The sequence below is a fragment of the Spodoptera frugiperda genome, chromosome 17 (assembly GCF_023101765.2).
Source record: "Spodoptera frugiperda isolate SF20-4 chromosome 17, AGI-APGP_CSIRO_Sfru_2.0, whole genome shotgun sequence".
In the NCBI taxonomy this organism is placed as follows: domain Eukaryota; kingdom Metazoa; phylum Arthropoda; class Insecta; order Lepidoptera; family Noctuidae; genus Spodoptera; species Spodoptera frugiperda.
Window position 1 is genome coordinate 7,195,480 of NC_064228.1, and position 27,842 is coordinate 7,223,321.

General features: G+C 35.2%; 1 protein-coding gene across 1 annotated transcript; it reads left to right on the forward strand.

The window, feature by feature from the left end:
• The first annotated feature begins 1,649 nt into the window (after positions 1-1,649).
• On the forward strand, positions 1,650-27,790 carry LOC118276965 (uncharacterized). Its single transcript, XM_050699948.1, has 4 exons — positions 1,650-1,741; positions 3,477-3,534; positions 22,380-23,686; positions 26,993-27,790. The coding sequence occupies exons 3-4, from the start codon at positions 22,385-22,387 to the stop codon at positions 27,206-27,208; spliced, it is 1,518 nt and encodes a 505-aa protein (XP_050555905.1). The 5' UTR covers positions 1,650-1,741; positions 3,477-3,534; positions 22,380-22,384; the 3' UTR covers positions 27,209-27,790.
• Positions 27,791-27,842: the final 52 nt, after the last annotated feature.

A 27,842-nucleotide genomic window follows, 5' to 3' on the forward strand; every position in this document is an offset into this window, starting at 1 on the left:
AAAAACCACCCTGTACCATGTCCTGCTGGATGTAGGTCGTTTCCAACCTATCTATCTGGAAGGCGTTGGGGGAGGCCTAACCTCGCCCAGGGCGGGAGAAGTCACAGGACGTTTTAATCCCACCCCCCCCCCTTAAAATTGCATCTAGCATGAAAGGCTAATCTTAACTGGCGATAACTGGCTCTCATTTCTACTCCTTTGGTTACAGATGTTGAACTATATTTTTTTATCCCCTAAAGGTGTACTTAATGTTCTATCATTTATTAACATTAATATCAAAATGTCGGTCAAAATAACCTAAAAATAAATGTCAACAGACATTGTTAGATAATTTTATTTTATAATATTTATTCCATTTCAAAGATTTAAAATTATAATTCGTTGATTTAAATATTTATTTTTAAAAACTAGATTAAATATTTATGTTTCTATCACTAGTTTATAAATCGTTCCCGTTTATTTTAAATTAAATCAAATTAATTATTTAAATGTGCTGCTGTGTCACGATGCACAAATTCAGTTGTTTTTTTTTTGTGGTATAGAGCGGCAAACGAGTTGATGGATCACCTGATGGTAAGCAATCGCCATGAGCAGATTTTTTATGGTAAGTATAGGTCGGTAATCGAGCAGTCGGATCACTAGGTGGTAAGCAATCGCTCGCCGCCCGTGGACACCCGACACACTAGAAGCGTTACAAGTGCGTGGCTGACCTTTTAAAAAGTATATAAATATTAATGCTCATAGGTAAAAATACCATCACATCACATCAACAGCCTACAAGTGGCTACTGCTGACCAAAGGCCTCTTCTCACATGGAGAAGGTTTGAACATTAATCACCACGCTTGCTCAATGCGGGTTGGCGATTTCAAACTTATAATTAGAAATCATAAGCCCAGGTTTCCTCACGATGTTTTTCTTCACCGTTTATCAGTGGTGTCTAAATAATCTTAGAAAGTATATAATATAATTCGGAAAAAGTCACATTGGTACTTGCCGTTGGTAGGTTTGGAAACCGCACCCTCATGCATGAGAAGGCGTTTTGAACCCTCAGGCCACAGTCAGGTACAAATATGGTCCATTTAAATTAAGATTTGGCAACATACCAATCCTTTCTTAAAGGAAATAAGCAATAATGTAAAATTACATGCTACGTAGTAAAAACATTTAAATATTACGACATAAAAAAATAATAAACAATACTTAAATAAAGTTATTAAAAAAATAATTGCAGCCTTTGTGCGGACGAATCAAAAAACTTAATAGCTTCAAACAATTTTTGAACATTCACTTAGAAATATTCTCATTGTGTACATTACTGGGTTTATTTGAAAACGTTAAATGTAGTACCAAACAAAAAACGCATTGGACGAGTAACATCAAGGACTGAACATTTACTCTCACTACCAAGTCATAGTTAAACATTCTATCAAGTTATATATTTCAATATGTTTCAAATCCATTGCCGTTTTTGTTCACATCAATAAAACATAAGTTCATAATAAAACAGCAATGTATACGACGCACATCGATAACGCAAGCGATTTGAAATCAGAATTTTGTCATACCCACCACCACACACGAGGTCGACGCGTTTAAAACGAAAAACAAACCTCTATGCGGCCAGTACCTATTTCATGCTGCAAGGAGGCTGAATACTTTTTGCTCTGTGCATTTAAAAAGTTATTTGACGTGTATTTGAATTTGAATTTAGAACTGTCATTTTGTGTGCTTTGTGAGTCAGAGTTTTAGTCTATACATATAATAAAATCGTAGAAAAGTGCTGTCTGTACATTGAAAATAAAAATAAAAAAAATAGCAGGGGTTATTGTTATGTCGATGTCGAACCCAAAAATGTAATTAATTTTTTTTGTCTGTTTGTCTGTTTGTCTGTTTGTCTGTTTGTCTGTTTGTCTGTTTGTCTGTTCGTCTGTGCGCGCTAATCTCAGAAACGGCTGATCCGAGTTGGATGCGGTTTTCACGAATATATTGTGGGATGCTTAAATTTACATTTAGTGTTTGTTTCATGTCAATCGGTTCATAAATAAAAAAGTTATGTCAAATTAAAGAATCACGTCGAACATTCTATGCTTATACCATTAATCTCCGCAACTATTTGACGGATTTGGTTGAAATTTGGTACAGATATAGTTTAGAACCTTAGAAAGGACATAGATATATTTTTATTTCAAAATTCAAAAAATAAAATAAAAATAAAATAAAATAAAAATAAAATAAAAATAAAAATAAAAATAAAAATAAAAATAAAAATAAAAATAAAAATAAAAATAAAAATAAAATAAAAATAAAAATAAAATAATAATAAAATAAAAATAAAATAAAAATAAAATAAAAATAAAATAAAAATAAAATAAAAATAAAATAAAAATAAAATAAAAATAAAATAAAAATAAAATAAAAATAAAATAAAAATAAAATAAAAATAAAATAAAAATAAAATAAAAATAAAATAAAAATAAAATAAAAATAAAATAAAAATAAAATAAAAATAAAATAAAAATAAAATAAAAATAAAATAAAAATAAAATAAAAATAAAATAAAAATAAAATAAAAATAAAATAAAAATAAAAAAAAATAAAATAAAAAATAAATTAATTCCGGACATACAGCGCCATCTATTGTTCAATTTCGTACTTATAGTACGGAATTGAACAATGTCGGGCTGTTCCTATACTCCGTAGATAGATGGCGTTGATCGCGCAATGGTGTAATTACAATTGTTCAGTTCATGTTATTGTTTTAATTCATTGGAAATTTGTTTTTACAAAATAGTAAAAAGCAATGAAAAATATAACATAATACAACTTTTAGTACAAAGAAAACGCTCTAACGGAGTATAGATAATTCTATGTCGATCGTTACACGACTTCGGTTCATGTTATTGTTTTAATTCATCGAAAAAAGTTAACAAATAGTAAAAAGGTATGAAAAAAATTATATCAATATAATTAAACTTTTAGTACAAAGAAAATGCCCGAACGGAGTATAAATAAATAATCCAAGTTGTCTTTATCCTCGATAGATGGCGTTGGGATCGAAATAGATTGCGCTATGGTTTTGTTACAATTATTTGGTTGGGTATCGGCCGAGCGCTTCGGTACTATTGTAGAAAATGTGTATTATCAGTCGTATGATTATTTGTCTGTAGTGGTCCTGCTGTTTCGTATATTCTAAATTGGTTTCGTTGTATTTGTCAATTAATAAGTTTATTTGTTGGGTTTTCCTGGTTTTCTGGTTAAACTTTTTAACGTAGGTTTAGTTTGATATCGATTATTAGTAGTTACTGTAGTTAGTTTTTTTAATAAAATTGTAAGTCTAATTTATAAATTAATTAGATTAGATTTAAGTCGTTTCTTTTAAATTATTTAGTTTAAGCTTGGTTATTATAGCATAAAGGATAGGTTCTAATATAATTTCTTTTTTAATTGTTATAAATTCGTAATTCGTAGCTTTCTTGAGTTTTAGTTTTAAATAAAAAGGTTTTTGCTCACATGCAGTGGATTTTCTGTTATAGGTAAGTTTAATAATATTAATTTAAAATTAATAATAATGTATGAATTAAAATGTTAAAGGATTATCTCTGAACTTAAAATTAATTATTCAGTTAGTTGTTGAACTTAATACTGTCTTCATTTTTTTAAATTTAACTTATAGAGGTAAGTTAGTGTTGACTAGACTACCTACAAATACGTAAAATTTACTGTAATTAACTAAAAGTTAGTTTTTCGAAAAGCTTTTTACAAAAAGTTAAATCTTTCAAAAAGAAAATAAAGTAGGTAAGTAACTTACGTTAATGTTAAGATAAATAATAAATTTACCCGTTTAAAATACAGTTCAAACTAATTTGAAAATCTTATACATTGTTAAATAGTCAACAAAAAAATGATTGATTAACCTCATGATTGAAGTCAAAGTCAAAGTCAAAGCATTTATTTCAATTAATCCTAAATTAGGCACTTTTGAAACGTCAAATTGAATTGTCCGTCAGTCTGTCTGTCAGTGAAGCTAGGCGCTCGTTCCAAAGTGTTGCTTCGAATGGAGAAGAACGAGCAAGAAACTCCATCGTTACTCTTTTCAAAAAATGTTTTTTACAATATCTCTGATACATTATTTGATCATTTACCTATTGTCTATATATGTAGGAACAATGTAACGACAATACGACGTCAGAACTATGGGACAATAAAACCAATTTGTAAAGAATATAAATTAAAAAAGCAAGCAAAAGAATATAAATTGAAAAATTGTTTCTTCAATATATTTTAATGGTAGCATTTGATACACGGGGGTCACCGGTGATCGACGTTAGCGGAAGATTTGCCTTCAACAGTTTTCTATTGGCAGTCAAAGACTTAAGCATTTTTTAAATACACACGAGTAAAGTAACTTAAGCCAAAAAGCTTCGGTCTTAGGGTACCTAGTACCTACATTTTCGTTAGAGATGTGCTATGCTACGTTGCAGTGGATGCATTTGGCTTCCACCAATCACATTCATTGGCACATAGCATAGCACTGATGGGAACGGACTCAGCTAAGCATTTTGTTATATGTAAAAATACGTGCTATGCCATGTTTCTTATATGGAAAGATGCGTACTATGGATGGCTTCCCTACTCGATTCCTTTATACATCGCATACTCGAGCTGCGCATCTTCCTCGCATAGCTACATAGCTTAGTATCAGTGGAAACGGTCACATAGTTTCACAGTTTAACTATTACATCTTCGTAGCATGGCTACATAGCACTTCTCTGGTGGAATAGTACACTTATTCTTCTAAAATGAATCTTCTAGAGTCTCGTAAAAATGGAGATAAATTACATAACCAATAATAAGCATTATAAAGATATAACACTTCTAATTAAAACAATTAAATAAGACTATAAACAATTGAAATAAGTAATAAGTATAATTAGCATAAGTGTTAAGTAATAAAAACTTTTAATATAAGTAATTAGTATTTACTTTATTTATTTATTCTTATTGCCATTCTACTGTTTTGCATTTTAAATTATCTAAATGCAGTTTTGAATTATGACTGTTAAGCAGCGGCATAGAGTGTCTAGGCGGAACCCCGTATAAAAATTTGTTTGGGCCCTCCTTTTTCTTTTTTTTTTTTTTTGAGGGGGAAAATCATCCAATGACTTTTCCCGCCCTGTCTCTCAAGCCTTAAAGAGAGGACTTACCGATAAATCAAATTATCAAATGCCGTCTCCCACTCTGGGTGAGGCGAGAGCTAGTGTCAGACTCTTACTAGTAGTGCCAGTTCTGCCTACCCTTTTAATTAAATTCCCTGTTAATATTTCATTATATAAACTAGCTTCTGCCCGCGACTTCGTCCGCGGAAAATTAAAAAAAATAGGGTTGTACTATCCCTAACATTTAGGGGGATGAAAAATAGATGTTGGCCGATTCTCATAGATACCGGATAAGCACAAAAAAAAATCATCAAAATCGGTCAAGTCGTTTCGGAGGAGTATGGCAACGAAAACTGTGACACGAGAATTTTATATATTAGATAAACTTACGCCTTTGTTCTTACAAGGGTAGACAGAAACCACACAGCCTCTTTAAACTTCCATCACATTCATGCATCTGGCCATACAAAATGCAAAAACGTCAGTTAAGTCATTCATTTAAATAAAAATAAAACTAAGTAACAATTTCTAGAGCCAAAATGGACGATAAAATTTATAAAGCATGAAATTCTATTGCTTTTGACGAAATGAAAGTTTTTAACAGATACATCGTATGAATAGAATGCCTGAAATGAAAAAGCACGCAAAAACTGTTGAAGCGAACCGATTTATAATTATGTAAGTAGCTGCAAATAGGTGTATCGACAGACTATCTTTTACAAACTTCAAAAAACTGTTAAATAATAGGGTCAATGAGTAATCTCTATTTTAATGTCCGTCTTGTGCATTATTTTAAAATATTAAGCACGTGTTTTTAGGGTTCCGTAGCCAAATGGCAAAAAACGGAACCCTTATAGATTCGTCATGTCTATCTGTCTGTCTGTTTTGTTTTCTTACGGAAACAAATACTTTTGAATAAAAATCCATTTGAAATATCGCGTGACGTCAATTCTAGATACATTTTATACGTAGAAATTACGTATTTTAATAATATTTTATGAAGCTTGGATTGGTTCAATGGGTAAAATGTAATGAGGTAACAAACAAACAAATAAACAATTACACTGCCGAACTCAGAGACATTTAATCATTACTTAAATAAACTATTCCTTATTGATTTTATATCGAAAACAATTGCTAAGGACTAGGTTAAGTAACTATTAAATGACTCTGAGTATAGTGGCAAACTATCACATTTGTATTATTAGTTCAGGATATAAAACTTGTGTGGAACACGCCTCTATGCTATATCCCTTTTCTCTCCTAACACGGCTAGAAATCGAATCCTGTGGCCATGTTAATGACCCCTCTGTATATACATAATGTATGGAAAAAAGTTGTCACGTCAGTTTGTACGTAAAACACCATGTTCTTGTCACTTTATATAAGTAAGTTCTTATATAGGTACATAGATTGTACTTAACATGTGAAATACGTACGTTATATAGGTACGTAGAAATGACGTATTTGCGCCCATTCCTAAACGTTGATCAGTTTTATCTAAGTATTGTTATCAATCATAAGATTGATTACCTCGTTGAGTTGAGTCATTGTCTCATTGGTCGAGCGGTCGCAAGTGCTGCATTTGTGTTATAAATCCCAAGTAATAGGGGGTGAGCCTATTGCCATATACTGGGCACAATTAAAGACTCCGTGCTACTACTGAGAATTTTTCGAAAAACCGAAAAAGCCCAGTAATACTTTGCCCGACATGGGAACCAAACCCGAAACCCCTTGCCCGGCAGTCGCTGTTGCGATCACCCGACCAATAAGGCAGTCCAGAGGTTACTCTTTTTCAATCAGGTTCAAAATAAAATTCTTGGTTACATTGTGTCAAAAAAACTTAATCTATCGCCAGGTTCCGTATATATGACACACGTGTTACACTTACATGTAAAATATTGGTATTACGTTAACATTTAACCTGAATACTGGAATCTAGATTCTAGATTTGGCTCGTGCATGTGTAAGCACAAAATCTAATAATCTATCGTTTCCTGTGTCTTTCGAAACATTTATTAATTTATCTTTCTTGCTATGTGGTTAGTTACATGTTACTAAACTAGTTAAAGAGAATTTACCATATTTTATGATTAACTATTTACTTCCGCGCGGTTTCGCCCTCTCTGCTCGACTCCTATTGATGGTAGCGTGATGTTTTATAGTCTTTAGGCTTCCTCAATAAATGGACTATCCAACACAAAAATAATGATTCAACTGGAAACAGTAGTCCCGGAGATTAGCGCGTTTAAACAAATAAACAAACTTTCAGTTTAGTTACATACAAACGTATATACAGCTTTAAAAACTGTATATTATGTATGTATAAATCTTAAGATTTCACGAAAACTAGGACACCATGATGGACACCAATCGAGCTTTTATTAATTTTATTGTACTTAAATATCATTAAAAACAAGATAAATACTAACACTTATAATTATTTTTATTTATTTATTTATCTTATGAAAGTTTACAATAGTATGGCACCAATATCGAAGCCGAGACCTCGACTGCACTTTCAACCACTCAAACAATTTGGCAATTTAGGTAATGCAGAAACGTTTTATTTTATTGTTTACAATGAACGTACAATTTGTTGCGCGTGCACACCTTTGCAACAGGAGTCGCCCAAGGCATACAACTTTCGCTCGATACATAGAATTTAAAGAGGCGCATCCTTACTTAAGGCTTTGGTCTTATTGTAAGCGGAAACATAGTACTCATAAAATAAATATTAGATTTTTTTGGTATAAGCCGGTAAACGAGCAGACGTATCACCTGATGGTAAGCAATCGCCGCCGCCTATGGACACTTGAAACACCAGAGGCGTTACAAGTGCGTTGCCGGTATTTTGGGGTTAAGAATTTAAGGGTTGTTGGGGAATCGGGGATTGGGAAGGGGGTAATTGGGCGTCCGGTAACCTCACTCACACAACGCAAGCGTTGTTTCACGTCGGTTTTCTGTGAGGCCGTGGTATCACTCCGGTCGAGCCGGCCCATTCGTGTCGAAGCATGGCTCTCCCACACTTATTAGTACCTAGATGGTGCTCTGTAGTGTCTGCCTGAGTGAGCAAAGCGTGAGTTTATACATGTAATTATGGTGTAATTATAAATAATCGCTGACAATGAAGCCTCGACCGATATATTACAAGGTTTTGTGTGAAATGTCAACTTTGATGGTATCTGGTTATTGCTCCTTAGTTTAATATTAATTAAAGACGTAATTATAATATTTTTTTGTGAAATAAGCACTATTTATATGAATTATTCCACAAATAAAATACTTACTTGATGAAAAACTGTTTTTTGTGGAGTAGTAAACTATGATAATTTCTACACCACAAAAAACAGTTTTTCATCTTTACCATGGCAATACTAAATCATTTTCGTAAATAAATTACACCCAACGATAGACTTTTTAATAACTTAATATTCATAGAACATAAAGCTATGTATAAATTAATATATTTATGTTACTGTGTTCGGTTAAATATTTGTAAATACATGAAACGTGAAAATCAACAAATCGAAATTGTAAGTCTAGGAAATGGTTTAGAAATTATTAATCCATTGGGTTAATTGGTTTTTCGATTTCAAAATTCTCTATTTACTATTAGTTATTGGTATATGTAGCCTAGTGGGCGAGCCTATTCCTGTATACACGCTAGCTGACGGCTTAGTACGAATTTGTTTTACGTTTAACAAGGTTCAAACTTTACTGCGTTCGGCGCTCTGATTGGTTGGTCATTAGCACTGGCCAATCAGACCGCTGATCGCACCTTCGTTTGGTTTTCGTTTAATGTAAAGCAAACTCGTGCTAAGGGTTCTGAGGGCTTAGTATGAGTTTGTTTCTTACGTTAAACGAGATCGAAACGTTATCGCGTTCGGCGCTCTGATTGGTTAGATCATTAACACCGGCCAAACAGACCGCAAAACACGGTAATATTTCGATCTCGTTAAACATAGAAAACAAACTCGTACTAAGCCCTCAGCACCCTTAGTACGAGTTTGGGTTATCGCAATCAGCACTCTGATTGGTTGGTTCATTGCAACAAGCCAATCAGAACACCGAACGCGCGCAATCTTTGAATAGATAGTTATATCATTTACGAAAGCATGTGAATAATTTCAAATCTCATTGGCATTTCACACAACAATAATTGTGCAACTACAAATCCTGAGAGTAATTCGAAATGAAGTGAGAATCTGTAGCAAGATGGCGTCGGAAGTGAGGCGGCCATTACAATTACGTCATTTCCGGACGTTACGTCACGAAGCGTGTCATTCGTTTTTTAGTTTAGTTTACTAGGGCTGGTGCGATACGGTTTATAAGTTTTTATGTTGTTTTTTATGTAATTAATGTTATTTGTTAAGGGTTATGATTGTTTAATTATGTATATTATGGTGTTGTGTAGGCTTAATGAAGTAGTTACAAGTGGCGGAAAATTAAGTCGAAGATTCGATGCTTGAATTTGACCAAGTAGATAACTTGTTGTACCTACTCTTTTATTTATCGATAATTATAGTGGATACATTTATACGTATATAACCCCACGCCTGTCTCCTGTGGGGGTTGGCAGAGACAATGGAACGTAAAGTATACCAAACTGGGCTGTTTTCGGTTTCTCGAAAATTTCTCACTTGTGACACGGAGTCTGGAATTGTGCCCAGTAAAAGGCGATAAGCTAATCACCTTTTATATGGGACTTTTAACACAAATGGTGAAAAGTGGGTGTACATTGTACAGTGGCATTACATGCCGTAATGTGCAGATGCACCTCTGCCTACCCCTTCGGGGATAAAAGGCGTGACGTTGTTGTTGTATATATTTTTTTATCGAACATTGTAGTATATAAAACAAGATATGACAACCCTAATAAAAATCTAGTTTAAAATAGTAATAAAATAACATAACACGTAGCTTACTAGGTTACATTATGTTATTTTAAGTTCAATGTAATAAAACTAACTTTAATTGACCAAATGACGGAAATTATGCAAAGTGTAATGTAATAATGCTAACTGTAGTTACTATGTAATGAGGAACACTATATGTTAGAATATTATGTATATGTTAGATACGTGTGTTTGTTGCTTGCATTTTGCGGTAATAAGTTTGATTACCGAGTTTAGAAAAGGTTGAAAGATTAATATTATTAAGCTAAGTCTTTTTTGAGGAAGGAAAATCATCCAATGACTTCTCCCGCTTTGGGTGAGGAGAGAGGGAGTGTCAGACTCTTACTGACTAAAAACTATCCCGTTCCTACTCCTACTTTTCGAGCCGGAGCTCCGGTAACCTGTTACTTTAACTAACCTAGTAAAAACTGGAACGGTTTGTAAATTGATATGCAATCTGAACCTTTTTTGCAACGTCTCGCCTTTTATCCCCGAAAGGGTAGGCAGAGGTGCACGTTACGGCATGCCGCTGTACAATGTAGATTTACACTTTTTACCATTTATGTTATAAGTCCCATGTAGGGAATTCCCAATAGGGAATGAGCCATATCATGTACTGGGCACAATTCCAGACTCCATGCTATAACTGAAACACCGAAAAAAGCCCAGTAATACTTAGTCCGACCCGAGAATCGAACTCTAGACCCCTTGTTCGGAGGTCACACTTACGACTCGGATTTCCAACTTACATAAAACTATCACCGCTGCTCATCCCATTTTAAACAAAAGCGTGACTTTCTCATCATGTATGCGAAGACTGCGGTAACAGGCTTATGTCATACTGTCACATTCTATCTCAGAAACTCGGAGAACAATGCACAATACTGAATTAGATGAGTTTTAGTACATATTTACTTACTTATGTAACTTTTTTATAAAGTAAAAGTAATTTAATTTTGATTTTCACTGCCTCGGTCGAGAGGTCGTAATTGTGATTGCTGAGTAAGAGGTATTTTGTTTGATTTCCGGATTGGATAAAGTTTTATTTGGGTTTTTCCTATAAATTATGTCTGTTGTATATAGCCATTGGATTACCCACAATTTACATAAGACTCTCATGTAATGTCATCAGTGGTGAATAGTGTGGGAGAGCCATGCTTCGGCAGGAATGAGCCGGCTCAACCGGAGTGATACCACTGCCTCTCACAACATCGACGTGAAACAATACTTACGTTGTATTTCGTTGTGTCATGACTTTACCGGGGCCCAATTACCCCCTTCCCAATCTGCCAAATCCTCGATTCCCCAACAACGATTTCCTTAAATTTCTAATCCCCAAAAGGCCGGAAACTCCCTGGGGCCTTAGTCTGCTATTACAATTGTGTCAGAATGGTCGATCACTGATCAGTGCAAGAGGGACGCAGCTATGTAGGTTGTATATTGACCATTCTGACACAATTGTAATAGCAGACTAAGGCCCCTGGTGTTTTGGGTGTCCATTGCCGGCAGTTATTGCCATCATCTGATCCGTCTACATGTTTGCCGGCTTATACCATAAAAATAGTATATTGTACAATTTACACAATCATAAGAAACTTTACCCCTTATGAAAAAAACTGTGACAAAAGCAAGTAAATAAAACATTTTTTAAATCCTTTTTAAACACTAAGATTTTTTCGTGGCCTCATAGGTGCGTCAAAACTTTGCTTGAAACAAAGAACATGCATACCTTAGTAAAAACAAAGGCGCTATCACTATTTAACAATGAAATCGATCTAATAGTAACTTAATATAACATAATATAAAAGGTATTATACCTATATAAAATGTCGAGTCAATCCGGAACTAAGTAGAGTTAAACAATGCCATATAAACTTGCTTGGTCATAGACTATAGACCAGCCTAACAATAGATACTGCAATAGGAAGAACTCTTTGTTGTCTATGGTAGCATTGTGGTTATATTCACGCTATGATAGGTATAAAGCCTTATTAAGGTATAAGGCCGACAACGCACCTGTGACTCCTCTGGTGTTGCGGGTGTCCATGGGCGGGGCTGATCGCTTACCATCAGGTGACTCGTTTGCTCGTTTGCCTACTATTCTATAAAAAAGGGGCTCTTGGTAATTCTTTTAAGACTTTATATCGACTAGAAGAGGTAGGCAGAGGTGCACATTACGGCACGTAATGCCGCTACACAATGTACACTTACTTTTACCATTTGTGTTATAAGTCCCATGTAATAGGGTAAGCCTATTGCCATATACTGGGCACAATTCCAGACTCCTCTTTAATTCTACTAATATTATAAATTCGAATGTTTGTGTGCATGTTTATGAGTCAATCACGTCAAAACGGTTGAAGGGATCGAGATGAAATTTAGAACAAGGGTAGATTACGGTTTGGAATAACACATAGGATACTTTTTATCTTACAAAGACGCGGGTGAAGTCGCTGGTAGAAGCTGGTATTATAAATAAAAAAAGAAAGTTTGTGAGGAAATATGTTTTTTACTCTTTTATGCCTTAATTTAACAGATTTGGATGAAAGTATACACTTTGCTCGTTGGTTCCCATAGGTATCATCTCTTACACGGAGCTGCGGTCTACCTAGTGGATTTACTGGGGCTCCGGCTCGAAAAGCAGGAGTAAGAACGGGGTGGTTTTTAGTCAGTAAGAGTCTTACTCAAGGCAGGAGAAGTCATTGGATGAATTTCCCCCATGAAAAAAAACAAGACAACAAAGGGGTTTGAGTAACTTTGTATGGACTTGTGGCGTCATTTTTTTTTTCAGCGGCCACCAATAATTTACATGTTACTTTGTTCTGCTGTGTTCATTACACATATATGTTCAATTATTTTTATCCTAAGTTATATCGAAGCTGAGATATTTGAGTTTGAAGAATTTAAAAATGTAGTCTAGTAAATACTTCAATTACCGTCCTGTGTAAAAAAAATCTTAGTTATGTTATTAGAAGATTGATATTAGTTATTGGCTTTACTGTTTCTCGACCTCTCGCCTGGCAATGTGACGTTAATATTGGGCCTTTTTTTTTTTTTTTGTTTTGAGCGTGGAAAATCATCCAATAATTTTTCTCGCCTTGGGCAAGGCGAGAGGGAGTGTCAGACTCTACTCTTACTGACTAAAAACCACCCCGTTCCTACTCCTACTCCGGTGCGCCACACACCATCGGCACATAAATAAAAGACATTGGGGGTCCGTTCGATTCATCTACGTCACTGTATTAGAATTATTTTATTTAGTATTCCTAAAAAAATATGGCAGACACCTAAAAGAGTGCAATAACATTTAAAAACTACTTCGATTTCAATTACCAATATAAAACCAAATATCTCAGTTCCGATATGGTTTAGAGAAATATGGCCATAATAGCTTTTGACCGCTGTATTCTGTTCTTTCATAATATTTAAGTTTCATTACTGGCCGCTCAACTTCAAAACGACGCCAACTTTACCCAAACCCCTTTTTAATGATTCTCGTAACGTGCTTTAAAAATCATAATTAATATTTGAAATGAAAATTAGCCAGAAAATTACAAACTAAAGACTAATACCCACCATAATCTATGATGGTATTTAACAAGCATATATTTATATTGAATGATTGTCCTTTGCAAAGTGAAGGGGGCGCCACGATCGTGAATAATTCCGCGGCAAATCGTGGTTTAAGGTTGTGATGTGTAAATGTCTAGATTTCTAGACTCAGGTCTTAGATTTATATGCTAAAGTACTATTAGTATACCGCCTACAGTTCCGTCTGTGTCATAGTCCTAAAATTAGACCATTGAGTTATTACAATATAAAGACTGAGAAAACACAGTTTTATTTTTGAGAAATGTATGTGTAAAGAAAGATACAAAGCACTTGACTTTGACAGAAGAATAAAATGATTTATCTAAGTCTAGAGATTTTTGACTGCACGGTGCGGTGGGCGCCGTAGCAGGGCAACTGGCTGCCGCACAACGTGTAGCGGATTCGATTCCCGCACGGAGCAACTCTTTGTGTGATCCACTAATTGTTGTTTCGGGTCTGAGTGTCATGTGTATGTCTGTAAACGCATCCAAAACTCAGGAAAAAATCCTAGTGTGGGGCAACGATTAAAAATAAGAAAACTCAGTTAACTTTTTATTGCAAGTTTCATCAAAATCGCTATAGCCGTTTTCGTAAACGTGAATCCGACCAACAAATATTGTCTCGTTTACATAATGCATAATTATAATAAGCAGCAAGTATAGACTATAAGACAACATGCAAGTCATTAAATCTCGATTCTCAATTTATCGATATTTATAACCACATCGATTATCGCATCGTGTGCTCATAACTCGTAATCGGTAACTCGGTACAGTCGAGGCAAAAAGTGTAATTGAAAGTGATGTTGGTGAATCGTGAGAGTTCAGAGCTCGTCTCATCACGATTGTACCATTTCTTCTGATGCTAACGTTCGTTATAAAATAACTTGTGTTTTGTAACTTTGAACTTTTCTATGCGACTGTATCGATTTCGCGCGAGGTCGATGACTTTTGGCGTCATCGTGTGGATTGTGACGTCATTATAAAAATTGAGAGTTGGTAAACGATTGATTCTTTTGTTTTTGAAACTAGATGTAGATTGGAAATAGGGACAGAAGCAAAGTAAAACAAAGTTTTGGCCAAGTCATGACATAAATGAGGTTTCATTTTTTTTATGTTTGCCCCACACTAAGATTTTCTCCTATGTTGTGGGTGCGTTTACAAACATGCAAGTTCACATACACATCACACCCAGACTCGAAACAACAATTTGTGGATCACACAAAGAGTTGCTCCATGCGGGAATCGAACCCGCTATAGCCACCGCACCAAACGTGCAGTCCAAGGTTTAATTCCTGTGTTAATTAAATTAAGTTCGTTCAATTTTAGACAAAAAAAAAATTACATAGAATTGATGAAAAAAGTTATTACCACAACAAGGAACACAATAACGCTATTTTTAATTGCTCTGCCTATCCCTTAATGAAGGAAAATGAAAGGTGTTTATGCAAATATTATCCTGTTTAATTAACTCGCTGCATATATTAACTTGAGCAATCTTCTCGGCTTAGATCTAGGCTTTAATATTAGCAAACACTAGGTAATAGATTGCAGCACTTCATATGTTGGTACTTAGGTGCCTATACCTATATAAATACTGCTATATGTCATATCGTAGGGTATATTTCATTAGCAGCCAAAAACCAAAACTGTTCTTTATCTGAAATCTTTGGATCAAACAAGGCTTTTGGAAAATTCAATAGAACCTACCTAATTTTTAGAGTGCTTTTCCACCACAGATGTGCTATGCTACGTTGTTGTGGATGCGTTTGGCTTCCACCAATCATATTCATTAGTATACGTAGCTTAGCACTGGTGGAAACGGACTCAGCTAAGCTATGTTTTTTATATGGCAAGATGCGTGCTATGGATGGCTTCCCTACTATCGGTACATCGCATACTCAACCTGCGCATCTTACTCACACAGCTATACAGCTTAGTATCAGTGGAAATGGTCACAGATTTTTCACAGTTTGGCTATTACAGGAGGCGAGGTGGTAATTGGATGACTATCCCCGCTCAAAAAAAAAAGTATAACAGTGAACAATCACGGGCTAGTTATGATGTTTTTTTTTAAAGGGAATAAATCAGCATTTGTCTCGGCCCGTGGCGAGAGAGACATAATTAGACTATTACTGAAAACTAAGGAAAACCACCCAGTTCCTACTCCTGCTTTAATAAATTTTATTTTTTTATCACGATATCGTGTGCGGAGAGCCTTAATACGAAGTTTTACATAAACAAGATATGATCAACATCAGATACGAATAAAGTTAATTAAATAAAATCATTAGCAGTTAATTTGATTGCTAAATAGGTACTTACTTTGACATGCTTTTCGCAAGTTTTTAATTGCTTATGGTAATTCGATTACTAAAGAAATAAGTTTTAAGGTTTGTCGGGATGTTACTCAAGATAGTTGTATCGTTTAATTAAAAATATTAGCAAGCCTAATTACCTTACACCGGCCTTAGATCTAAACTTCGTTTAATGCAAATTTACATAATTGTATGTATTTAGAAACAAGCTGTTGAATTCATGAATGGTGAATGTCGTGGTGGCCCGGAGATGCGGTTCGAAACCTACCTACGGCAAAGTACCAATGTGACTTTTCCAAGTTATATGTACCTACTTTCTAAGATTATATTTTAGATGCCACTGAGTAACGGTTAAGGAAAACAACGTGAGGAAACCTCGGCTTATAATTTCTGATTATAATTTTGAAATCGTGGGCATGGGAATGAGCAACCGTGGTGATTAATGCCCTTCTCTGTGCGACAAGAAGCCTTTGGTCAGCAGTGGTCACTTATAGGTTGATGTGATGCCCGTAGCTTCGATCGCGTAAACTAAGGACTTTGTGACTAATAAAAGTAGCCTAAGTTACTCCTTAGTACATCAACCTGCCAATGAAAATCCCGTCAAAATCGGTCCAGCCATTTCAGAGATTAGCCAAAACAAACAGACAGACAGTATGGAAGAGCGATGCTTCGGCACGATTAGGCCGTTACGTTTCGCCGCGTGAATGAGATACCGGAAGCACAATTACCCCCACCTCAATATCCCCAATCTCCCGGAATTCCCAATCCGCAAATTCCCCTCAAAAGGGCAACGCACATGCAACGCCTCTGGTGTTTCATATAACCATAGGTGAGTGTGGCACCGATTATTTACCATCGTATGCTCGTTTGCCGGTTTATCCTTTAAAACACATCTCTTTTTCTTTTTGTTTTTAACTAAACCATTCCTAAAACCATTGGCAGCGACGTATCTAGAAGTAAAAGTGTGAACAGTAAAATCTTAAACTTATGTCACCCATCCACAAAGCAACCTTAGGAAGTGTAGCTTAACCCAAGTGCAATACTCTACTATTTTATTTTATAACATGAATACCGGACGTCAATGAAAACATACGAGTGATAATTTTGCGCGGGCACGTTCTAAACTTTCCTTGAATTGTTATTTATGAATAAAATTATTTTGTAACAACATTGCAGTGCCTACATATAATATCTGTTGGTTGAATAGAATATTTATACGTGGGTGATGATGAGAATGATTTCCGCACAATTTTATGTACATACCTATATTTTATTTATGTGTATGTGTGTGTAGTATTGGATAAATGTATATTGAATATCATTAGAACTTATAATGGGATATTTACCATATTTATTGGTTTATGTGAGTTTCCGATGTTTCGGCACTGTTGCAAACACCAAGATCACGGATAAACAGGAGTATATTCGGGTGGATTTAAGTTCTAATGCTATTACTAATGACCATGTCAGTTCGAAAACTTATATTATGTCTATTGAAAATGAAAAAATAACTTGAACAGAAATAATCTCATGCTAGTTAGAAAAATTGGTTAGACATCATGCCTTTTTTGTTTAAACAGTTAATTGTTGCTTACTATGAAAAGGCATTGAAAGTTTCAATCACATCAGTTTCAATTTGAAACTGATGTACAATACCGATATTCTTACAGTATCTGGGACTACTTGACAGAAATCTCGTAGATGACATTTTTTTTTTATTTTAACGTCCGTCTTATAGATTGTTTCCGTTAGAAAATAAAAAGTCTCTAAATTTTTTTCATTACCTAACTGACGCACTAAGTAGATTTTTAATTTTCATACCCCGTCATCATCCCTATTCCATAGTCATTCTGCAATCAAATTATTCTAGGAAGATATTATCATATTTATAACTAACTCAACCTTTCAACGGAAAAGAAAAGTAGTCATTTACCTTTAACAACGTATCCGTCCCATACATTCACCCGTATGTTTACAACAGACGGACATCTCAACTGGTTTTGTATGTATATGTATATATCCTATACACACGCGTCTGTCTGTATGCACAGCGGTCAGGGAAAGTGAAAACATTGGCCATGGTCATTGCGCCTATGGTCTGTAGTCTATGGTACAGTTGTGAACACAAGTTTTACAAAAAAAAACATTTTAAGAAGGATTGAATTAATTGTGTCAAAATATATGTTGCCGTACACTAACCGGGTTTTATGTTGAGACAAATGTGCCTTATTATTGTATTATCTAAATGTACACATGAATGCAATAAATATTTAATTTGAGTTTGAAGCATAAAAAATATCAAAAGTAGGTCAAAAATATTTAAAAGGAAAGCTATCATTTCTGTCATTTCGATAATAAGTATTTTTGGGAAATATTGTATTGTTAACATCGAAATGTAAGGTATGAAATAAATCGTAAAATCTGGTTTTGTTAAATCCTAAATTCGAGGAGTAAATAAAAATAAATTAAAGCATACAGGAAAAAATCTATAGTTGTGTATGTAGTAACCGTGGGCGAGCCATGCTTCAGCACGAATGGCTCGGCTCGACCGGAGTGATACCACGGCCTCACAGAAAACCGACGTGAAACAACGCTTGCGTTGTGTTTCGTTGTGTGAGTGAGATTACTGGAGGCCCAATTACCCCCAATCTTTCCAATTCCCCGATCCCCCAAGAACCCTTAAATTCCTAACCCCGAAAAGGCTGGCAACGCACTTGTAGCTCTTGCGGCGCCTATTGCTTACCATCAGGTGATCCGTCAACTCGTTTACCGGCTTATACCATAAAGAATAGTTAGGTAGATACTTCAATTAAGTTTAGGTATTATGTACGGAAATAGGCACCTATTATATTATAATTAACGACTTCTTTGGAAAACGGATACAATTACTTTTATAACCATTGAATTAATTTAATGAATTGAGCTATAAAACCTTGATTTAATTTGATACCGTGACCAAAGAACTTGGTATAAGCATAAATACTGTTTTTATATAGTGGTCATTAAATTTTTCTCAGTAATGAGAAATGATTCAGTGATGTAAGTATGTATACTTTTTTCCTGATAACTGGACTTGGGGACAAACCTATTCTGTCAGATTTAAATGAAAGCAGTTCTTTGTAGGTACTTTTATAAATTGGTTTCAATTTCTTTGAAATGGTATGAAATATTTGTTGTAAAATGAGGTTCTAGGAATATTTTTGTATGCATGTCATACCTAGGTAAGTATTTTAAAATTTAAGACCTGTTACGCATTTTCTATCAGACTACTCTAAGAAATAACACCAAAAATAGGGTTTCCCTGAAAAATATAACGAAACCGCCTACGGCTTGGTTATATTTTGTCACAGTCTCAAAAATTAAAATAGCTCCACTAGACGACTGATCTACATATTTAAAAGAAAAGTACAATCGTTGTCAAAGAAGATTTCAAGATTACATTTACCTATCTATCTCTAAGCTAAATCTCATAAAAATCGATCTATCAGTTTAAGAGTAAAAACAAACAAACAAACAAACAACAATTTAGGTCTCACAAAATTGCTTTGCGCCTACGCACAAATGTCAAACCGGTTTCCTAGGCAAAGTCAAAAATAATGATAAATTAATAGGTCTTATATTCCTAGACCTACTTTTGAAAGGCCTTAAACTTAAAATTAACATATTGCTTACATCATATTAATTGGCAATGAACCGCATTCTCCACAACGCAGGTTAAGCTACGCTTGCCAAGGTTGATTTATAGATGGGTGACCAATTTTATCATCTCAAAACTTGTTTTTAATTAACGATTATTTATTTCTCTTCTACGTCGCCCTATCCTAAGCTACTTGGGGTCAAAAAATCCATCAGACCACAGATGGGACCCAATAGAGCTGATGCCCAATACAGAGCCACGGAAGACATAACGGGTTACAGGGACCCCGAAGCAGGTGTAGGAACGGGGTGGTTTTTAGTCAGTAAGAGTCTGACACTCCCTCTCGCCTCGCCCACAGCGGGAGAAGTCATTAGATGATTTATTCCCCTCAAAAAATAAGGTTATTGGGAGTGAGTAATAGATTTAGACTTTTTATTTATTAGCATCTATATTAACAGACAGAATGCCTTGATACTGCTGGTATTTTTAGCGGGAGAGCCATGCTTCAGCACGAATGGGCTGGCTCGACTGGAGTAATACCACGGCCTCACAGAAAACTGTTGTGAAACAACACTTGCGTTGTGTGAGTGAGGTTACCGGAGGCCCAATCCAATTCCCCAACAACTCTTAAATTCCTAACCCCCAAAAGGCCGGCAACGCATTTGTAACGCCTTTGGTATTCCGGGTGTCCATGGGCGGCGGCGATTGCTTACCATCAGGTGAAACGTCTGCTCGTTTACCGGTTTATATCATAGAAAATCCTATACCTTACCTAATAGATATAGTCTACCAAATAATTTGAAATATCGTGTTATCTGCGATCTATATTCATAGTCGTATGAAATAAATATTTATGAGCTAGAAAATCAGAACTAAAAATAAATAATCATCAATAAAACTGTGTCAACACGTTATTAATACAAAAAGTATAATATAAGATATCACCTCGCCTTTTAATCTTCGAAGGAGTAGGCAGAGTCCACATAACGTAAAAGTTTGTTATGCAAAAGGTACCAAGCACGATTTCAAATTCTAAAAAGTACAGAACTAAGGATTCCCGGAATCTGGAATAGTACTAAAAGACTAGCTCTAAATTTAAATACTACGCCTTTTCTGAAGGGGGAAATCATAAAATTACTTCTCCCGCCTTGGGCGAGGCCAGAAGGAGTGTCAGACTCTTACTGACTAAAACCCACCCCGTTCAGACTCCTGCTTTTTGAACCGGAGCGCCGGTAAGCCCACTAGGTAATCTATAGCTCCGGGTCAAATACAACCCCTTAATAATAATATATCACACTATCACACTAATATTATAAATGTGAAGGTTTGTTTGTTTGGATCTTTGTCCGTCAATCACGCTGAAACTACTGAACGGATTTTGATAAAATTCGGTATATAGACAGGGTATGAGCTGACTTGGTTGGTAGGATACTTTTTATCCCACAGGAATGCAGGCGAAACCGCTAATAGAAGGATATAGAAAGCTTAATATTATGTACCATAATTAAGTATTGTTAGATATGCAAAATAAATATGTCATACATATTCATAGGGCAAGGAAACCAGATCAGAAAATCAGAACTGAGAACTCAAATTATGTCATAATCTAATACATATGTATGAAATAACAAAGCATGAACGAACATAATCTACATCTTTACTCATATTATAAAGAAAAAAGATTTGTTTGTATGTTTGCATTGAACAAACTGCGAAACTGCTGGACCAATTTGGAAAAAATCCTTTCTCCAATATGCTTACTTTACAGGGAGCATTTTAAGTTACTTTTTATGTTACTTTACCTACAAGATTAGGACTTGATCGAGAGAAATTTTCTAAATTATGTGCAGGTGAAACCAGGGCACAATACTAGTCTAGTATGTTTGACTTAATTTAAAAGTTTATATAAAACCAAAACAGAATATTTTAAGCAGTTTTATTCTGATTTTGACGAGGTGATGTAGTGGTTTCATAAAGAAAGGTAGTCAAAATGTATTTGTTAGATTTTTAGTGCAACGTTATTTAAAAAGATGTGTATGTGTTTAGATTGGTTTAAAATAATAGATACCTATATGATGTGATTTTTTAAAATAGAGTGTGAATGGTAGTGTTCTGATCAGTGTATGTATGTATATTCTAATGGATTTCTGGATTCATCATCATCAGTCTATGAGTGGCCACTGCCACTACAAATTATAAGCCCAGGTTACCTTACGATATTTTCCTTCACCGTTTGTCAATGACGTCTAAATAATCTTAGAAAATACATATAACTCGGAAAATGTCACATACTTGCCGTTGGTAGGTTTTGTACCCGCACTCTCATGCATGAGAAGCGGGCGTCTTAAACCTCCGGGCCACCACGACTCAATTTCTGGATTAACTAAACATAACTGTTTACTCACGTACTGAGAAAAGCTCTGCTAGTTTTCAATTCACAGAGGAATTCTTGATATTGTTTTGCACAGGACGATAGCAACGGCTATTAAGTTAACTATAAAAATAAGAGTGATTACTTAATAAATTATGTTTTAATAAAAATGCCTTAATAAAACGGCCAGATTTTTGGTTTTATTAAAAACGGTTGCTAAGAAAGTTTGACCCGGAAATCAAAACGAGAATAAAATTTCGAGATCGTTGATAACGTTCCGCGATAAACTACAAAATTCTTTATTAATTCGACTTTTATTAAACATACAAAATATTAAAAAAAAATCACAACTGTTTGTAGCAACAAGCTAACAATAAAATAACTAACACAAAACTTCTATTGTTACAGACAAAATGCGGCTCACGATACAAATGAAGGCTGCAGCAATACTCCTCATAATCCACATCACAGTAACGAGAACAGCTAAGAACAATGCTCCATCCGTCCACGAGATCATCAACGAACAAGCCAGGATAGATGACAAAAGGCCACTATCGTACGGAAACCCACTAGCAGGAAACTCTCAACAAAATGCCAAACTCCATGCCCAACATCAACAAGCTATGTTTAACGCAGAAAGGGTAAGGCAACACAGAGCTCAGATACAAAGATGGAATGCACAACCACAGCAGGGAGATAGCTACATGAGAGCTTACCATGAATCTCAAGAAAACCATCAACTAGCCTTAGAACAAATGCAAGCTACACAAAGAGAGAAAAAGCCTAAGCAAAGACAGGAAAGGACTCATCTAAGAAGTAGACCGTCTCTAGACCCAGTGAAACTAACCAGAGCTGATGCAGTAGATAAGAATAGAAATCATAGATCTTATGGCTCAGTCTACTATAATAACATACAGCCGAAACACAAAATTAATACGTCACCAGGAACGACATACGATCAAGGAGTTACCATCAAACCTAATGGGAACATAGGACTGAACAATCTAGAAAAAGAACAAACAGGTTTATACACAGAAGTGTCTCCAAGCAAAACTCAGTATGTATACCCAAAATTGTACCATCAAATGCATACGTATCAATCTGCTGATGAAATAAGTGCTTTAAACAATCTCCTGACTAAAACGCCGCAGGAACAAGTATCAGAACTGAATAGTTTAACACATGTAAACCAGGAATATGGGAAGGATAATAATCTTGAAACGCCAATAGATTTATACTTTTATTTAAACAACCCTAATGGACTGAACATAGTCAATGAAAACAAAATTAAATACAATGTAGATAACGGGTATGCAGGACCTTACGCAACTGAGTATGTAAACTATAGTGATCACAAGCCAATCACAGAAGAAGTGGATGATATAGAAGAAGACAAAGTTCCTAATTTAAAATTCCAACCTATTCCTCAAACGCCAACTGTCATGCCTCATGTGTATGAAGACCCAACCACAACTAAAAGCAATTATTACAAAATAGAAGTAGAACAAACTGTAAGTGGAAATTTGCATGGAAAAGGGCTGGAATTTCCCGTCCAACACAAGCCTAGTTATGCTGCAGTGAAGTATGAGAAACCTTTGAACATTTACCATCAAGAAGCAAGTACGGAAGGTATCAAATACCTTCAAGCACAACAGTCAGGAGTCCAGCATTTGTCTCAAGATGGAACTGGAGTATCAGCCTACGGTGACGATGATGTAAGTATAAAAAAACGAGTAAAACGTCAATTAGACACTTCATTATTTATTTTAGGTAACGATACTACAGTTCAAAAAGATAATAACTCAAAAGTTAATGTTTCTGAAGTATCACTAAATAATACGGAGTTTAAAGGTAATGTAAGTAATTTAGATGATAATATAGCTTTAGGAAGCGATATAAATGAAACGTTACCAAGCCCAGAGGAGTGGAAACGTTACAAAACATTTAACAATTTCGATTCAAGTTTCCAATTTGCTGGAGAAGCGAAAGATTACGATTATTATGAAGACGAAAACAAGGACTATGCATATGACAATGATTACGATCCAGACTATGAATTCAATCCCCCCGACCTAGATTACCAAGCCCCAAACAGTTTCAAACGTCCAGTTGCATTCACCAAACCACCAGCAAGGCAAAGGAATTTTGCAAATCACGATTTCGATACACAAAACAGCTTTTCAAATCGCTTCTCTAGTTTTAAACATCCCAATTATAATGATTTTCATTCAGACCCTAGTGATGAGTACGGTCCACCTGATACTTATGGCCCACCAGGATATGGGCACGCCAATCAGTATTATGGGCCTCCTAAATCCCAATTCAAGCCTCATAAACCCCAATATCCTGAAGTTTCAAGCTTAATAGACTCTTTAGAACCGGTATACATGTTAACAGAATCTCAATTGAAGGAAATTGTCAGCCAGAGGCATGTAAATGTCCAGCATTTAGACGTTTTTCAGTATCCAACTTTGACTAAACCGAAGCATAGGTATCCTAAGAGAAATAAGAAGCATAGGCCAAATAGGCGACCGAATAAATTGGGAAAGTTTCGCAAGTTACATAAATTAGTTCAATACTGAGAATTGGCAACTTGAGTAGAAAACTATAACGTAGATGGAATAGCAACCCGCCCTTGCTTCGCAGTGATCTCGAAAGGTATCAACGGTTGAGAGGCTAACAGATGTAAACCACATTTAGTTATACACATCATTTGATGGAGAATAATTCAGTGATTCCTAATAAATATGGATTCATAACACAATATTGCAAAAAAACGCGCACTTCATCAATTAGCCTTTCAACAGTCGATATGATCCCCAACCCTCACCGTGTGGGCTCGCTGTAAGAGCAGCGTTAGGTTCCCTCTTTGAGCGAGTAGCTTTAGAGGCGTCACGGCGTCCTCACCTACCGCCTGACGCAGGTGCTTACCAGGCTCGGAAGTTTCGGTAGGTTCCTGTTTCGGATTCGGCGGAAGGAAACGTCCGATTAGTCATTGTTGAAAAAATCATTAAAAATATAAAGGGCTGGATAAAAGACCGAAGCAGAAAGACTCTAAAAAGGAGACTGGTAACTACTGGTAAGCATACAATCAATCTTTTATACAAAGATACTAAAAGATTGTTAAGTGCGCCAAGAATGATTAGTATTAAGTTATTTAAGTTAGAGGCTATTGTGTTCAAAGTTGTTGTTAAGTAAATTATTTAATTGTTATGTTTTTAATAAATTATACCTATGTACTTTAAAGTTGTTATTTATTTACTGTTTAAATAGCATATATGTTATGGAAATGACGCATGGCAGAAAATTCTTTGAATGGAGGTCACGAATCATCAAATGCAATGTAAGACGTCCACCCCTAAGATAGACAGACGATATACATAATAAAGGTTGGAGGGAGCTACTAGATGTATGTCGCTTCCACACGACCTATCTGGAAGTCATTGGAGAACGCCTATGTTTAGCAATAGACTCATGTAGCTGATGATGATGATGATGACGTGCCAGTTCATTGTTTTGAGGTGGGAAAATCATCCAATGACTTCTCCCGGCTTGGGCGAGGTGAAAGGGAGTGTCAGACTCTTACTGACTAAAAACCACCCCGTTCCTACTCCTGCTTTTTGCCGAGCCGGAGCCCCGGTAAACCCGCTAGGTAGGCCGCAGCTCTGGATCAGGCATCAGCCTTTGACTCTTTGACGTCCAGTTTTTATATTTACAATTACAATTATTACTTCATACATAGATGACCGCAGTCTTCTGAATTACATAATACAAGTACCTAACACACCTACTTATCTACCAGTTGATGTAAAAACCAATAGAATTTGTCGAGTCACCATGCAATTTCTATTCCATCTCATACATACGTCAATAGAGAAATTGACAAAACCAAACAATTGACTGGTAATTTATTCAAGAATGTGACAAAAAATTGTCATGTCATTTAAAAATGATATAACCAATTATGTCATATTCACATAATGTGTGGACAAAAGGACTTTTTATATGTAATGTTTGAGATCGATAATCGAGATTTTCGAGTAAATGAAAGTGCGGTTTCTCGTTGTGAGTTCGATATGTGGACGGATAAGAAAGAATTGGTTGTGTAATGCAGTTTTTTTGTTTGTGTACATGAGTGTATACGATCATATCTCATTTTTACCTACTTTGTTTTTGGCTTTGCTAGATTATAAACATCCTGAATCTACTAAGAAATCTAGTAATTTCTAAATTAGTAGGTAAAACTATGTCATTTCCATTGTAATAACGGATGGGCTGGGATTATGTTATATAATTTTATTTGACTCCTTGCATCTTAAGGTAGTATCAATGTTGAGAACACACAATAATGAGACTAAGTCTTAGTCTAAAGTCTACATTATTATATCTACATCGTCATCATCATCATCAACAGCTCATGACAGTTCCCTACTGGAACATAGGCTACATACAAGAAAGGTTTGTCACCTTCAACCCTCCTGGGTTATAAGAGAACACTACTGCCCGGTCTCTGTCAAATGTGTTGTCTTATTAAATATTCAGTTCTTACAACAACACCAGGAATATACGGATGGTAACAATTGTTAATTTCTACTCTGCCGTCACTAGAAGACTAACGTTACCTATTGCCGTCAGTCCTTTAGTACGAGTTTTGGTTTACGTTTAAAGTAATTAAAACGAGAGCGCGTTCGGCGCTCTGATTATTATTGGGTTGAATAAACCAACCAATCACAGTACAAACGCGTAATCGTTTCGATTCAAACTCAAACTCATATTAAGTGTACTACTAATAACAGGTTACAACGTTACCTACTACGTTACAACGTTACTTACCCATTTATTTTTAGCCAAATCTGAAAATTGTGAATCCTAACTGTTAGTTGAAACCAGTTGAAACGTACTCTTTCTAAAATCGAACTTTCCTCCTTAAAAAAAAGGGATCAGCAATAAGATTTGCCAATTCTATAATTATCCACCCCCAAAAGCTCTATTTTCTAATTCATCTCCTATTTTCTTTACAGATCCAGTACGCAGCAAACTACGAATTCGGTTACCGAGTACGTGATCACGAAACTGGCAATGATTTCGGTCACCAAGAGGCGAAGTCTGGAGACAAAACCCATGGATCCTACCATGTTCTCCTACCTGATGGTAGACTTCAGCAAGTCAAGTACTCCGCAGGTCCTGATGGCTTCCACGCCGACATTTCCTATGACCATCTACAAAGCAACGTTTAGTTTATTCTTGGATAAATAAATCTGTGGCTGTAATTTCGCGGGAAATTGTTTTATACACCAGCATATCAAGGTATCATCTCTTCTTCAATCGATTTTCAACTTTAGCGCTTGTAGTATAGAGTTCAAAATGTACTGGAGATTAGTGGTAGGTCGATGTGCTGGTGTGTAGACAATGATGGAAGTGTCATGGCTGACCAATCACAAATGTTTATTTTGACAGTTCTAATGTCAAACTTTTAAAAGTTGATTAAGGTATCTTCTTGTTCAGCCTGTGAGAAAGGATGGTGTTTAAAAGTGATGTTTCTTTTAACAAAATTGATTCAGTAGTTTCAGAGTTTAGTGGTGCTTGTTTATTCCCTCTGAAAGTACTAAATTAATTAATATTTTTTTATTTATAATTCTACAATCTCATATTTAAATTTAGTGACAAGTCATGCAATATTATCAATGTGAAAAATAGGTTTAAAAATTGTAAATATGCCAACTAATATTATTTATTAAGTTATTTAATTGTAAAACGATATTTTGTACATAAACCACTAATAATAGAGTAATTTTAAAATAAAACTCGAAACAATCGTAGATGATTTATTTTCTTTACACATTTTTATCTTCCAAAATACTTATTTGTAAA

Bases quoted from the DNA above. Each gene is read 5' to 3' on its own strand.
- LOC118276965 (XM_050699948.1), top strand. From the start codon at position 22,385: ATGCGGCTCACGATACAAATGAAGGCTGCAGCAATACTCCTCATAATC. The intron at 23,687-26,992 runs GTAAGTATAAAA...TTTTCTTTACAG, and splicing joins CAGCCTACGGTGACGATGAT to ATCCAGTACGCAGCAAACTA.